Below are 15,383 nucleotides of genomic sequence, written 5' to 3'. Positions count from 1 at the left end.
AGGATGTGGGTTCGTGGCTGCCCTTTTCCTCTTTTGCAGAAATGCAGCCAAAACGCCCTCTGGGGGGTTCCCACGCATGCCCGCCTTGAAGTTCTGGAAACGGCTCTTCCACCAGTTTATAGCGCCTCCCAGCACTGACAGAGCTGTGGGGGGAGGAGATGGGGGCGTCCAGAATGGGCACAGACTCTGAGACCTAGCCCAGCACTGAGAAAGTGTGCTGCCCAAGGTGGCCCGACTGGTTGGACATGGCAGCCGGCACAGCACGCTGGGCTGGGTGGCAGCCGGGAGTCGGCTGGGCCAATGGCCCCCCACCCCTGCCCCTCATCCCCCGTGCCTCCTGGGTCAGCACCGGGCCTTCTCGATAGACACACCCCATGTTGTGTTTGAGGGGAAGGCCCTATGGTACAGTTTTGTAGAAGCACCTCCTGGGATGGTCTTAAAGCAGAGGCTGCAAACTCAGGCCTGCCCCTCCCTGGGTTAAGGCCTTGGTGACTCCCAGGCTGAGGGAAGGTCTCCGCCCACCCCTGGAAGCTTCTGTGTCCTGAGCAAAGCTCTGGGCTTGACTCTGCTTGGAGGTGTGACCCTGGGCAGGATGGGCGAGGGCTCTGCATGCATTTCTCCATCAGCAAAATGGACAGAAATAGCCACATCCCAGGGTGGTGGGGAGACCCAGATGAGACCATGTTCTGGAAGGTTCCGGGTACTTGTAGCCATCTAAGAATGTGAGTCCGAGTCAGGCCTGAGTGTGAACTTCTGTTTTAACTCACCTTTGTGCAGTCTCAGAAGGGTGGGCCTGGCCCACCACCCAGAAGACACTGTCCTAATCCCAGAGCGTCCCCTCGTACTCAGTCCCCCACTTCCTGATGTGATGAGCAAAACTGCTAACAAGCAGTGGAACACAGGGCCCCTGACGCCTGAGCCCCTTCCAGTTTGGGAGATTTGGGGACATTCCCAGGACCCTATTGCTTTTTTCTCCAAGACTCTACCATTAATGCTCTTATTAAAGGTTATGTCCCAACAGCCTTTCAAATACCATGATAGGGAAGGGCTGTTTTTGCAAAGCACTGCACCAAAATGGACAAGATACCCGTAGAGCTTAAATGGGAGCCTGGCTTTTTGTTAAACCCACATCACGCCCCGTACAACGGGGCTCTTCTCACCCCCGGGGCCGTGGACTCCTGAAATCGTGCGGAGGAACTGTGGGTGGGCAAGCACATGCCTGCCCGCGTATACATTTTCTGGCTTCACAGATGGACAAACGGTCCAGGCCCAGAAGAGCAGGGAATTCCTGTGTCCACCACGTCAGGACTCATCAGGGGATGATTATGAACTGCTCATGTCTCTAGCAGATGCTTTGAGTGTCCCGGGTCTCCTGCGGAGCAAAGACCTCTGGGCCTCTGGCTATGTTCCTGTTTCTGTACTTGACAAAGAACTTCATCACGCCAGGATTTCTAGCCCACCTGCCAGTGCTGCGTCCCCCTCCAACACACCCACCCCACCCAACACCCACAGCCACAGCTGCTGCCACCTCCAACACACCCACCCCACCCCCATCACCGGCGATGGGGAGGAATGTGTGTGGCTCGTGGCTGGCCAGCAGTGACTCTGGTGGTGTCCCTTACTCATCTCTGGCTTCTTCATGTTTTTTTTTTTTTTTTTTTTTTTTTTTAAGATTGTATTTATTTATTTGAGAGAGAGAGAGAGCACAAGCAGGGGGTAGGGGGAGAGGGAGAAGCAGACCCCCCCTGCTGAGGAGGGAGCCCGATGTGGGGCTCGATCTCAGGACTCTGGGTTCATGACCTGAGCCAAAAGCAGGCGGACTCTCAACCGACTGAGCCACCCAGGCGCCCCCTCCTTCATGCTCTCGTTTGCAGCTTGTTAGTATCTATTAAAATCAAATGCACGTGGCTTTGGACCTTCCAGCCATTCTCCTAGGAGGCATCTCCCCGTGTGTGAAACGCCGTGCACAGGCCGGTACTCGGACAAGCGTTGTGATCAGCAAGCACGCGGGAACAGTGTGAAAACCCGCGCTCAGGGGAGCAGGTGCATTTTCGTAGAAGGCGGTAGAATAATCCACGGGACAAGCATCGGGGAAGCCAGGGGCCGATAATGGAAGTCCTTAGGCCAAGAGACTGAAGCGTAAAGCATGTGATATCGTCACTATGTGTATTAAATACACAGACACACATCTCTATATCACGTTTGTGCATGTGTGGGAATTTCTGGAAGGACACACAAGACACGAACGACGGTCATTGCGTCTGGAGAAGGGAAGCGCGTGGCCGGCAGGCAGGTGACGTGGGAGCCGTGTGCAGGTGTCCCCCTCTGGAAAGGAGCCCACACAGCCCCCGCCGCCACCACGGCTCCCTTCCCCCTCCTCAGCCCGTAGGCAGGCCCGGGCTTGCCCCCCCGTTTCCGGGGCTTCGCTCACCCTCCCTCACCTCCTCTCTTGCAGATCGAAACCCACAAGCTGACCTTCCGCGAGAATGCCAAAGCCAAGACCGACCACGGGGCGGAGATCGTGTATAAGTCGCCCGTGGTGTCTGGGGACACATCTCCGCGGCACCTGAGCAACGTGTCCTCCACGGGCAGCATCGACATGGTAGACTCGCCCCAGCTCGCCACGCTAGCCGACGAAGTGTCCGCCTCCCTGGCCAAGCAGGGTTTGTGATCAGGCCCCCGGGGCGGTCAATAATCGTGGAGAGAAGAGAGTGTGGAAAAAAAAAGAATAATGATCTGGCCCTTCGCCCTCTGCCCTCCCCCAGCTGCTCCTCACAGACCGGTTAATCGGTTAAGCACTTAACCTGCTTTTGTCACTGGCTCTGGCTCGGGACTTCAAAATCAGTGACGGGAAAAAGAGCAAATTTCATCTTTCCAAATTGATGGGTGGGCTCATAATAATAAAATATTTTTAAAAACATTTAGAAAGATGGCCACACCCAACATTTCCTTGGGCAATTCCTTTTGATTCTTTTTTTTTCCCCCTCTGAGTAGAAGAGGGTGGAGAGGCTCTGAAAGCTGCTTCTGGGGCATCTCAAGGGACTGGGGCGCCCCTCTCTGCCCCATCCTGGGGGTGTCACAGAGGCAGCGGCAGCAACAAAGGATTTGAAACCTGGTTCCGTGTTGGAGCTGTGGACGATGTCAACCTTGTAGCGGGGGAGGGGAGGGAAGGGGAGCCCTGGGAGAGCCTGGGTGGGGGGAGGGAGAGGGCAGAAGGGAGAGCATGGGAGGGGGTGACAGGGGCTTGGTGGGGAGGAGCCGCTGCCCTCGGCCAGGAAGGGCAGCAGGAAGGGCAAACTGCAAACTTGGACCAAGTGGCCTCCTGTGCTTGGTGGCCCCGGGTCTGCTGCGGGTCAATGTGCCACCCTCTGGAGAAAGGCTCCGGTTCTTCCCCTATACCGCGAAGGGACGGTGGTGGGAGGAGGTGGCCGTTTGGCGGGAGGGTGGCAACTCGCGGATCACTTCCTCGAAGACTGACCTTGATGTCCCCAGTGCTGGCCTCTTTCTCCCTCCCTGCAGGGTGGGGGTCCTGAGCTGAGGGGCTCCCCTTGGCCCCACGGAAACCCTGTTTTATTGAGTTCTGAAGGTTGGAACTGCAGCCACGATTTTGGCCACCTCACCGATCTGGGACTTCAGGGCTAACCGGTTCTCTTTGTAAGGACTCGTGCCTCCTGGGGGCATCCGCCTGCTCCCCAGCCTGGGCCTCTGGCATCTCTGGGTGTGCGGGGCTCCGGCGGGTGGGTCCTGAGCCTCCTGTCCCTCCCACGGCCACTGCAGCCACCTGTCTCCCCCACCCCCAACCGCCCGCCATGCCCGTGTGTCTGCTGTGCGGAGCCCAGTCACTGCCTGTCCCCCTCATCGTGTCACAATGTCCCGAGTCCCCAGCCTCACCACGCCCCTTCTCAGCAATGGACGTTGTTCAGATGCGGGAGGCACCTGCTCTCATCTGAGGGGTGTGAGTGAGTGAAGGCAAAGCCCGGGCACACGGTGAGACCTCAGTCTCTTGGTTTAAGCTCTGCTCACCAACTGGTGTGTCCCCCACGAACCCGATGACCTTCCTCAGTTCCTTATCCCCCACCTCTCCTCACAGACGTGAGCCCAAGTGGGCTCAGGGAGGACCCGGGATGTTTTTGCCTTGTTTACTTGGAGAGCCTTTTCCTCCATGAGGGTCTGGCCCCCCTCCTGAGCTGAGCTGGCAGCAAGCTGGCTGTCCCAGTTCCAGAGGTGGCACCAGGACAGGCAGGTGAGGCCCCGTGGGCAGGACCACACCACACACACACACCCGCCCACTTCCACCCAAGCTCACGACTGCCAGCCTCTGAGAGAGCCCCGCCACCGCCCGACCCCCGTGCGGACCCCCGGAAGGGGAGCACGCCCCCTCGGAAACGGTCTGTCCCCCCGGCCCAGCTGGAAGCAGTGCCGACCGTCTGTCCTGCCGGAGCAGCTGAACATATACATAGACGTCGCCTTTCCCTCCCCGTCTGCATCCTGTCGCCTTGTAGTCAGATCTGTTTATGCTTGGATTCACAGAGTGACTATGATCATGAAAAGGAAAAAAAAAAAAAAAAAGGACGCATGTATCTTGAAATGCTTGTGAAGAGGTTTCTACCCCCACCCCGTGGGGGTCCTAGATGTCTCCCCTCCTACACACACACTGGGGCCTGGCTCCAGGGTACCAGTGTGTTTCTACCCTGCTGGGGCCTCCCGATTGGAGAGGCTTTCACAGCCTCTGGGACCCACACAAGACCAGATTGTGACATCTGAGGACCCTCAGCTTCGAGGAAGGCCTGGAGCACAGCTACGGCGCCCTCTTGTGGCCCCTGCCGGGGTTTCCCTCTGTCAGGGCGGAGAGCGGCGGATCTCCAGGCTGGCCTGGTTTGCAGCAGGAAGATGGCCCTCTCTGGTCCCAGCCAGAAGCCCCCAGCAACCCTGAGGGGATCTCGGGATCCAGTACCAGCAGGGGAGAGGCCCGCAGCCCCTCCTCAGCCCGAAGTCCTGGGGCAGGCAGCCCGGGTCTCCCCACTGCATCCCCACAGCCACGGCAGGGATTGCGCCCACCCTGGAGCAGCCCTGGGAGCCCGAGTCGCCCAACTGCAGAGGGGAGACCTGGCCCGAAGCCTCGGTCGGAGCCCCGCTCGCCCGGCACAGGGAAAGGGAACCGCCTTTGTAGAAAATCGCTTTAGAGAAATTCAGCAACCTCGGGCCCAGTCTCAGGCAGCCCTGGGGGCTGGCGGAGTGAAGGGCCGCCTCTCCAGGGCCCAGGGCTTCGTTTGCAACCAGGTTTCCGTGCAAGGAATCATCTGGGCCCGGAACTGACCACTGTGAGGCTCTCCATCGCTTTGAGTCCCAGCTGTCCTTAAAAGGGTCCTGAGGAAGAGAAGGGAAATGCGGCTCAGAGTTGGTAGCTCTTAGACACACGGCCACTCCTTGTGGCCACAGCCTCGGGCCGCCCGTGCTGCAGTTGCTGAGCCTGCTCCGATACCTTATTCCTAGGGCCTTGCTCACAGGGCCCTCAGTCTCCCTGGTGGGATGGACTACTGGGGACGGCCTAGACAGCACGGTTTAGGGTGATCGGGTCAGTGCTGGCTGGGAGACTGCGAAGGGATGCTGGCTTGTGACCTTGAATGAGGACAATCCACCCCACCCCACCCCACCCCTGGGGCTCCAGGGCTGGGCACTCTGCCACCCTCATTGCCCCCACCTCCACGGTCAGTGTCCCTTGGGTGGGCCAGACAGGCTGTGCTGTACGCCTGGTCCCTTCGAGCCCTCCACTCACTTATCAGTAGTTCCATTTAAATTGACTTCAATGCGGAGACTGTATCCTGTTTGCTTGTCGTGCTTCTGGGGGGAGGGGGGAGGAACCTGTAAGATAGTTACCAAGGGCAGAGGGAAGTCTTGGAGGGTAGCAGTTCAACCGCCTTGTAACCCTTTTCTTCAGATCACCCACGGTTTGCTAGAGGTCCCTGGGGTTTCACCTCTCCCCTGCCAGGTTTCCCCGAGTGCAGCAGGCGGCCGGCTCGCGCCGTCTCCCGCCCAGCCCAGTGCAGGCAGCAAGGCTCATGGAGGAGCCTGGATATACAACTGCCCTCTCACGGGGCCCCTAGGCCCCCTAGGCCCCCAGCCCTGCCTCCCAGACCCTGGCATCCTTCCATCTAAGCCACTGGCACCTCCGTGCCACCTTTCCCGCCAGCTCTGGCCGCGCAGCCTGTCCTCCTGGCAGCTGCAAGTGTTCCTCCTTCACCTTCTTCTATCTTGTCCCCAAGTAGACCCAAGGTGGGGATGAGGGCGGAGGTGGAGATGGTCAGCTTGTCCCATCTACCGGCTTGTGGCTTTGAGACTTCTGGTTTCTCTTCAGCTTCGAAAAGGGTTACCCTGGGCACTGGCCCGGAGTCACCTCTCCTAATGGACTTTGCCCTGTGAATTTGCAGTGTTGGGCAGGACAATTTCTGGCACTTGCAAGTCCCACAATTTCTTCGGTAATTTTGAGGGTGGGGGGAGGGACATGAAACCATCTTAGCTTAGCTTCCTGTCTGTGAATGTCCCTATGGTGTACTGTGTGTTTTAACAAATGATTTACACTGATTGTTGCTGTAAAAGTGAATTTGGAAATAAAGTTATTACTGATTAAATAAGGTCTCCGTGTGTGGATTCAAATAAGAAAATAATTGAGGATGGAGGATTTGCAAGCCTTTCCCCAACCCGAGAACATGGCTCTGAACAGGGAATGTCAAGGTTGCTAAAACCTGGACATCAGAATTTAACAGCTCTCTAGCCCGGGCCCAGGAGATGCAATTAGAGTTCTCAGACTTGTTCATTCTGCGCTGACTCTGACTGCTGCTCGCAAACTGCCCCGGTCCAACTCACAAGGGCAGCACCGCCCCTGGGGCCGAGCTCAAGAGGCTGCGCTCGGAGTCGGCCAGACCCATGCCAGCATACTGCCACCAGACGAGGCGGGGGTCGTGGGGGAGATCGGTTTTGGTCCCTAGGCCTGCCAGTCGTCCAACTGAATCTGCCTTCCTCTTTCCTTTGGATCCTTACTTAGATGGGGGGTGAGGTCTCCTACGTCAGGACAGGACCACCACGTAGCCAACAAAGGAAACAAAAACAGAAAACCATAACCCACTGAATTATTTAGTAATCAGGTCAAGGTGCTAACAAGGAACCCTTAGATCTTCATACAAAGTTGCAAAAGACTCCCCCCACCGTCCTTGTTGGAGCCCCTGTGGGCAGAAGCTCCCACAGAAGCGACAGGGCAGCTAGAGAGAAATGCCACCTCCAGACTCAGGGGCTTCTCTGCCAGGACAGGGGGCTTCCCTGGCGGCATCGACTGGACTGCCATCAGAAGGAAGAAAAGAGAGTGAACAGGGATCAGGCCTGCCTACTTATTGGTCTTACACAAAGAGAATCCAGCACTGAGCCGCCTCAGAAAAATGTTACAAAGTATATATACATTCTCACTGACCCCAACCTTGGGGTGGGGGAAACCAACAAAAAAACCAAAGTGAGAGGTGGTATCTCCCTTAAGAGTTTAACAATTTAGAATAGATATGAAATGTCATACTGCTGGTCTCACTAGACAAAGGCAATGATCAAACGATCAATCACTTATATCCAACAAAAAGATTATCTACGGAGATCCCCTGTCCTCTGGACCCCCTCACCCCCCCCCACCAACATCCTTCTCCTAGTGACCATCAGGTGACCCCACGAGGTGCCCAGAGACAGAATGGAGACTCCCCAAGAACTGCTCAGCAGAGCAGGGGCCCAGGCTGCCACCATGGCCATGCAGAGCCGGTCCAATGTCAAGAAAGGCCTGGCAACACAACATTCTGTAACTTTTTTTTTATTATTTTTTTTTTCAATTTTTCCTTCCTTTTTTTTTTTTTAAGCACTAGTCTGTGCTTTGCGAACAGAATCAAGACATTAACAAAGATCAGCTTCTCTGAAGAAAAGCATTTCTATAGAACAAAGACAGCTACATGTTTCGCTGCCAATACACAGCTCAAAGCAGGAAAAGAAAATATTTACAAAATACAAGGTTTTTTTTTCCATTTTTGTTTTTGTTTTTTTTTTTTTTAACAATGCTAAAAGGGTTATTCAGAATTTTCAACCTTATAAATAGAAGAAGCACTTTATGCATAGGGATATGGTGCATTATTGTTTTTTTAAAGAAACAATGACAAACCCTTTAACTTGCAAACAGAATCAAAAAAAAAAGATCACTAATGTTGAAAATTGTGAAAAAACCCCAACCATTAAGCAGTTTGTCTACTATTTTTATACGATTACAAAATGGCAACAAAAATAAAAATAAAAATAAAAATAAAGAAGTCCTTATTGCCCCCCCCTTTTGGTGATGTGGTCATACATGAGACAGGCACGAGGTTAACCAAGGGGGGTGGTGAGGGAGTGATGGGAACCACAGCGAGGACCAGACAACGTTCCACAGGCAAGGGGAGGGAGCGTGGAAGAGGAAAAGGTCTAACTGACACTGACAGGGAACCGGATGTGAAGGAAACGGAACTAAATGCATCTGTGACAACAGAATCATACAGGGAAGATGGCTGCTTGTGTCCCTGACCCCCCAGTTTGCAGAGGAGTGGGAATGAAGTTCAGTAGCCCTAATCCTACCTTCACAGACAAGGACAGGTGGTAAAAACGTCCCGAGTGGAAGGACTGGTGCATACGGGTGTGTGGATGGTGTTGGGGAGCAGACGACAGGGCACGAAGGGGCAGGACGGGGACCTGAGCAGCCGCAGCTAGGTCACTGCAGTTAAGGAGTCAAAACAGAGATGACCAAATGCAGAGGAAACCCTAACTAGGTCTCCAAGATCTGGATGACAAGGGGAAGCCATTCCATCGACTGAGAGCTCGGTGAGAACAGGTGGCAATTATGGCCAAGAGGCTCTGGTGGGGGTGCTCTAGCACAGATGGCCAAGGGGGACCCAGCCAGGAGGGCCAGCACAGGGCCAGGCCACCACCGATGGCAGGGGAGGGAAGAGGGCGGGGCCCAGAGCAAGCTGTTCTCCCCTCCCCAACCCCCTCCGCCCACCTGGCCGGTGCACCCTGCCCACAGGTGCGAGGAGAGGGGTGATCATCTAGCATCGCTAAGTCCAGTGATTCAACAGTGCAGAGGACGTGCCAGGACCAGGCCAGCAGGGTCTTATCCTGAACTTCTGTTTGCCAATTGGAGGAAGTGCTCAGGTGTGTGACAACAAAACATGGAAACCAAAACCAAAACAAAACAAAAATCAAAACAAAAAATACCAAAGTAGAATCTAAATTCCTTAAATTCACTAAAAACTGTGAAAATTTCCGGCATATGATGTTTGAATATCAAACGCAGAGATTTCTGAAGCTTTAATGCCAATAGTTAGTGAGTCTGTTTAGATTCTCGTCTCCCGCTCATCTGTGAGTTGGACGCTGCGCTGTGACCGTTGTTGCCAAATGCCGACTCTTGATGGGGACAGCAGGAGGTGAGGTGGGGGCCACCTCTGCCTCTCGGCCAGTCTTGCTGCCCGAGGTGCGCCGAGTGCAGCGGGCTGCCCGTTCCTGCGCGTCCAGCTGGTCCTCGCACTCCGCCTGGGGGCTGTAGGCCAACGGGAAGGTCCGCCGTTCCCACGGCTGGACGGACTGTGGGGAGACAGACTGCCACGGTGAGGAGCGAGGCCCAGCCTACATCCTGCCCCAAGGCCCTCTCTCAAAACGTGTGGACTGAAGTCCAAGACTAGTCCTTCGAGAGTTCCTGGAGTGGTCCAGGAAGACCCCTCGGAGTGGGCACCCGTCCCACGGTCCCCTCAGAAGGTCAATTTTAAGTGCAGCCCCTTTAAGATGCAGAAGGGGAGGGGCATGAGAGGCAGATCCATCTTTAGGGGGTGCTGTCCCTTCCCCATTCTGTCCCCTACCTGGCTGACCCCCACGCAAAGGCAGTGTTCCTCACCTGCTCATCCAGCCCCAGCTCTGGCGTGGAACAACGGGTGTCCTCGCTGGCTAGGTGTCGCAGCGCATCCCGAGCCACAGGGGTGAGGGGCGCCGAGTGCAGTTCTGGGCTGATAGGGCTCCTCGGGGACTGACCATGGGAGAACTCGGACAGAGAGTGGCTACTGCTGACATCAGGGGAGGCGGGCTGGGGGGTGGAGGGGTTGGCACTGCCCAGCTGGGGAGTTGTCCGGCCATCTGATGACCTGTAAGACCTGGACACCAAGGAGTGCAAATCTGAGTGCCTGGGCAACAGGGGATTACTTGTAGGTTGATTTTCGGGGGCTTGGGGAGGAGGCAAGAAAAGAACATCCCAACTAGAGGAGCTGAGGTAGACGGACACACACAGTTCAGTCCCAGGAACCATAAATCCCTCGTTTCCTCCCACCGCTGTGTACGGGGTGGGGTGGGGGGGGGGGAGAGAGAACCCCCGATACACAAATCTTAAGAAATGGGCGCACCTATCGTCCCAAGAGAAAAGCCAGGGCGGAACAATGCCAGGGGCTAATCTCTGGCACAGTGCCCACCGAATTCACAGGGAAGGGAAAATCATCTAGACTTTGAAAACTGTTGTCAAGGGGAAAAAAGCAAAAACAAGGGCCCTAAATCTTTCTATCTGAGACTCCTGAGGGTTTCTGTGCCTCTGTTAGCCAAACGGAGACAGGGCAGGCCAGTTCTTTTGAGCAGGACCACAACCCCCCAATTCAACTGTCCCAAGGAGGGTTAAACTGTGGTGAGGCCTCCGAAGTGCCTCTGGTTAAATCAACACAACCCTCAACTGGCCCCCGAATGGCCCAGCCAGCCACCGGGCAGAGCCGGGAGATCACCAAGTTTGCCACAACCGGACAGCGACCCTACCGCCCAGCAAGGCTCCAGCCACGTGACCCTCATACCCTCATTAGGTCCAACGAACAGCCGAACAGCCGGGAACTTCTGCGTTCTCAGCCCTCGCCAGTGGACAGACACACAGAGCAACCCAGGGGCAGTGGCAACCCCACAGACCCAGCACCCAACTCCCTGCCCACCCTCCCTTCACAGGCCGGGGGACCCGTGCCTGCCCCGTCACCTGCTGCCCCGCCGCTGGGGTGGCACGCTCGTGGTCCACAGCCACCGAGCCCTCTCCATCTCCTCACATTTGGCATGAAGGGCGGCGAAGGCTGCGTCAGATAGATCTTCGACCTGCAAGAGAACAGCTTCACTGGTTCCCGCTCTCCTCCAGGAAGCCAAGCCTAAGTAAAGCTAGAGCAATTCCAGAACCAGCCCCAGCCCTTACTGCGGGGGCTGTCTCTGTCAGGACAGGAATACAGTGAGCTTGTACTTGACACTCACGGGTCTTCAAGCCCCTAGGGTGTGTACGCCCAACCATGTGCACGCGCGCGTGTGTGCATCCTTCCAAGAGAGAAGGACCATGCTGTTACCTCCTCATTTTCCTCGTCAGGACTCCCCTTCAGAGACCGAAGATCGACCTCGCGCCAGCTGCAAAATCAAGACAGGACAAGCGTGAGAGAGCAGTGCAGCCGGGCAGGTTGAGTGTGTCTGTGCGAGAGCGAGCCAGGCGCCTGTGGACGACACTGCCCTCTGCCTTGGTATTCCCAAGGCCTCAGAGAGGGGCCACAAAGGACAGACACGGGAAGCCGGCTGGGAGCTGTGACAAACAGCAGGCAAAGGAACTGTCCGCAAGGGACCACTGCCAGCCCCGGCAGACTGCTAGCCTGTGAGAGCGCACACACGGGGCCGCCCAATTTCTGAAATTGTCAACAAAAGTGGGTTTGATTCCTAGGTGAAATCCTGCTTTGTTGCGGACAACAAACTCATTACTGGGAAACACACTGTGCTGTCAGACAAACACGGCTGCAGCCAGCATGTGGCCTGAGGTCTGGTTGGTACCCTTTATTAAGAGAACGAGAGAATGATATACAGAAACAATTTCACTGTTATCAGGGAAGAATTTCTCTTAAAGAGATGACAAAACCTAAGGCTAGGACCCAAAGCTCGAGGACAAGAAGGCAAAGAGGCAGTAATGGAAGAAAAGGGCAAGAAGCCGATGAGCAAGGGCCTCTACCTGGGAGTAAGGATTTCCTTGTACTGTAGTTTCTCTACACGAGTTGTTGCAGCAACAGACATTGGGATGACAATGTTGTTAATGTCGAACGAGCTCTCTCCCCTTCTCCTCCTCACTGGCTGCTGTAAGACAAAGGTGAGTTTAAGGGGGTGCCTGGGTGGCTCAGTTGTTGGGCATCTGCCTTCGGCTCAGGGCATGATCGCAGGGTCCTGCAACTGAGCCCCACATCAGGCTCCCTGCTCCGTGGGAAGCTTGCTTCCCCCTCTCCCACTCCCACTCCTCCTGCTTGGCTTCCCTCTCTTGCTGTGTCTCTGTCAAAGAAATAAGTAAAATCTTAAAAAAGAAAAAAGAAAAAAAAAGTCTAAGCCCCAAAGTCGTATGTACCACTTAAAAAAAAAGGGTATTTACAAGGGAGGCGCAATTCTGCAAACGTCAGATCCTCAAGTCAGGCTGTGCTTCTGACTCCCCACATACACCTTAACTACCCCCCTCAAATCATCCTTTCTGCTTCCCCTTGCTATCTCTATCACCCAGGCCCTAGAGGCCCCCACAGCCAACGCTTCCCTAAACCTAGTGCACCCTTAAGGTTAAGAAAGGGGAGCTTCCACATCCTGGAAAGACCTCAGGGCACAGGCCCAGCTCAACGGATCACCTAACCTTGGACGTCATGAAAGCACCTCCTTCTTGCAGATTTGAACTCTTCAGCTAAGTCTGCACCCACCATCTGCTCAGCCCTATGGGATATCCTGTCTTTTTGACTACTGGGGAAGAGTGGAGAGCTTTCCAGCTCTATCAATGAAGCTGAGTGGAGGGAAACAGAGGAAGAGGACCTGGACCTGGCCACACAGCTCACTCCTGGAGAAGAGAGATTTGCTTCTGCAGGTTGAGAAGTTCAAATTCTTAGGGAAGAAGACTAACAAGGGCCCAGTATCAGAGGAGGAGGTGAGCATCTACAGCAGGCTCAGAGGCCAAAGAAGGAATACAGGAGGGAGCTGAAGGCCTTGGTTGGTTTCTCGGACGCAGGCAAAGTCCACCAGCTGCTTGGGCCCAGACAGCGAACAGCCCACCCTGAAACAGACACTGGTGGCTGAGTGGAGAGGGGCCAGAGGGCAACAGTGGGATGACACACGTGCTGCCATGGCAACAGCACAGCTGGAGACACCCAAGGGGCTGCATTTCAAAGCCAAGCCCCAAGTGCAGTCAGCTCATGAAGCATGATGAGGAAGACACTGTTCCTACAACTAACCACCCCACTCTCTGTTCCTGGAGAGTGATACAGGATTGATTCAACCCATCCCTTCAGGCATTCTGAGAATGCCAACAGGCAGTGCTTCCTGGGCCAGGCCTCTGGCTGCTGTAGCCTCTCATGTCAGCCCACCACAACGTCTTTTTCACCTCCATTTCCTTCTCTATCAAATGAGGACAGATGGCCTCTACCTCACAAATTTAAGGTAAAACTGGTTAACCAAAATGGTCGAAGAGAATTCTGCAAATCTAGCTAAGGCTCAGTGACCTCACACCCTGAAGCCTCTACCACTGGCCCACCTCTGCTGAAAGGACACATCCCACAACCGGAAGTGTACCTCAGGGGAGCTCAAGAGAGCTCTCTCCCTGCAGCCTGGTCAAGACTGAATGTGGAACTGGCAGAAACAGGTGTGTTTTTCCCTGAATCTTCTGGGGCTGCTGTTAGTACCTTCAAGGGCAAGAGATGAGAGTGGGCGGAGGACAACACCCGTGGAGTTTTGTCTCAACATCAAGCTTTCTACTATGAAAAAAAATAAAAAAATAAAAAAATAAATGGGTCAACAGGCTTGAGCCCTGCCTCCCACCAGGCACTCATTTGGTCTAATTCAACTACTCTCTCCTATTTAGAGCCAGAGGGGCAAAACAGGTGATGGGAATGGAAAGTTGTTTCTCAGAAGCAAGATGAAGAGTGCTTTGCCAAGAAGGAAAGGGGAGGAAAGGAAGAAAGCACAGAAGCAAGCAAAAGGTTCTGGGATGCCTTCTCTATCAAATCAGAATCCTCAGGGACTTCTTTCTTTTTTTAAAGCCACAGGAGGTTTCTGAGATGCCCAACAGCTTTCAGGCAGCGCTACCCCACACATCCCCCCCCCCCCCCAGTTTCTCCCCCTCATTTTCAGTATCTGGCCTATCCTTCTTGTTAACTATTAAATAAATCCACACTTTTAGAAAACATCAGGCAGTGAGAGCCATAAGGGTCAGTGCAGATACAAAATCTGTACTCAATAATAAATAAGAAAAAAATTTCAAACAATTCAGGCCTAAGGGAACATCCTCCAGACAAGGAGGGCTAGGAAGGGAAAGAGGCACTGAAGTCTCTCCGACTGTCAGATCTCAGAGTTCAGACTGGAATCCTTTGGTTGTCTGAGACCCTCTGATGGGAAACGGGAGTTTGTGATAGACACTACACACCTATTTAGACAAAAATTTGTGGGTGACAGAGGTAAAAGGGAGGAATAAAGAGGTCATTTGGAAAAGAGTGATTTTAAAGAGCAAAGACAGAGAACAAAGCGAGCCCATTTGTGAGCTTATACGTTTCCTGAAGCGCGCTCTGAAGGGGGCTCGTAGCGCATGCACACGCCCACAAGTGACCTCAGTGATGCCGAGCTCACACGTGCATGTCATGGTGAAGAGCTGGCTCTGTAGTCACACGGCTTGGGGCTGAGTGGCAGTCATGACCCTCACAAGTTGCCTCCCTCTGCACAGTTTACTTAACCTCACAAAGCCTCAGTTTCCCTGCCGACAGAGTAAGAATCCTTAATATCACCTCCATCTCAAAGGGCAGTATTGGGATTGAATGAGTTAACACAGAAACGCATGCAGAACAGACACAACAAACACCATTTTATTAGCACTATCACCATTATTATCATAAATACCACAGAAAGGACCAGTCAGTGGGCACCAAGAAGCTCTAGGTATATGTTTCAAGGAGGCAAACACTGAGGAATTAAATATGAGAAAGAAACCAGCGGGAATGTGTGTCTGGAATGGCTATGCTGACAGCTTTCAGGGACGGCATGAGGCCCCGCCTTCTCCCCTCCACTCACACCAGGAGAGTGAAACTAAGGAAATGAAATGCCTCCAGTGTTCCTAAGTACCCGTCCGCTACCGCTCCTCGCGGGGGAGCTTCTGGAACCAACGGGATCAAAACCATGCTACTGCTGAGTGCTGGGTGAGACCTAACCCCACAGACCACTTTCAGGGTGTGTCTCAGCATCCAACTTTCCACCATGGAGAACACAAGGTCAAATACCATCCCTTGGACTAAAAAATGACACATCGCGGTGAGCTGAGCACCCCCAAATGCCCTGGGCCTCAT

The 15,383-nt window shown here is 54.4% G+C and overlaps 2 protein-coding genes across 22 annotated transcripts in view; one reads left to right on the top strand and one right to left on the bottom strand.

Moving 5' to 3' along the window:
* MAPT (microtubule associated protein tau) overlaps window positions 1-2,924 on the top strand; it is a 94,250-nt gene extending 91,326 nt beyond the window's left edge. For all 18 annotated transcript variants that reach the window (XM_047706627.1, XM_047706628.1, XM_047706631.1 and 15 more), the window contains one exon: window positions 2,456-2,924. In XM_047706627.1, coding sequence (XP_047562583.1) covers window positions 2,456-2,671 — 216 coding nt within the window. In that variant the 3' untranslated portion in view covers window positions 2,672-2,924. The remainder of the gene's footprint in view (window positions 1-2,455) is intronic.
* A 4,903-nt stretch (window positions 2,925-7,827) lies between these two features.
* Window positions 7,828-15,383, bottom strand: part of KANSL1 (KAT8 regulatory NSL complex subunit 1) — a 184,268-nt gene continuing 176,712 nt past the window's right edge. For all 4 annotated transcript variants that reach the window (XM_047706250.1, XM_047706247.1, XM_047706249.1 and 1 more), the window contains 5 exons: window positions 12,041-12,162; window positions 11,397-11,454; window positions 11,045-11,157; window positions 9,941-10,193; window positions 7,828-9,633 (listed from right to left, as the gene is read on the bottom strand). In XM_047706250.1, the coding sequence (XP_047562206.1) occupies window positions 9,406-9,633; window positions 9,941-10,193; window positions 11,045-11,157; window positions 11,397-11,454; window positions 12,041-12,162 (774 nt within the window). In that variant the 3' untranslated portion in view covers window positions 7,828-9,405. The remainder of the gene's footprint in view (window positions 9,634-9,940; window positions 10,194-11,044; window positions 11,158-11,396; window positions 11,455-12,040; window positions 12,163-15,383) is intronic.

Source organism: Lutra lutra, chromosome 16 (assembly GCF_902655055.1).
Source record: "Lutra lutra chromosome 16, mLutLut1.2, whole genome shotgun sequence".
NCBI lineage: Eukaryota > Metazoa > Chordata > Mammalia > Carnivora > Mustelidae > Lutra > Lutra lutra.
The sequence above is the reverse complement of the archived record's forward strand: the minus strand, read 5'-3'. Positions and strand labels throughout refer to the sequence as shown.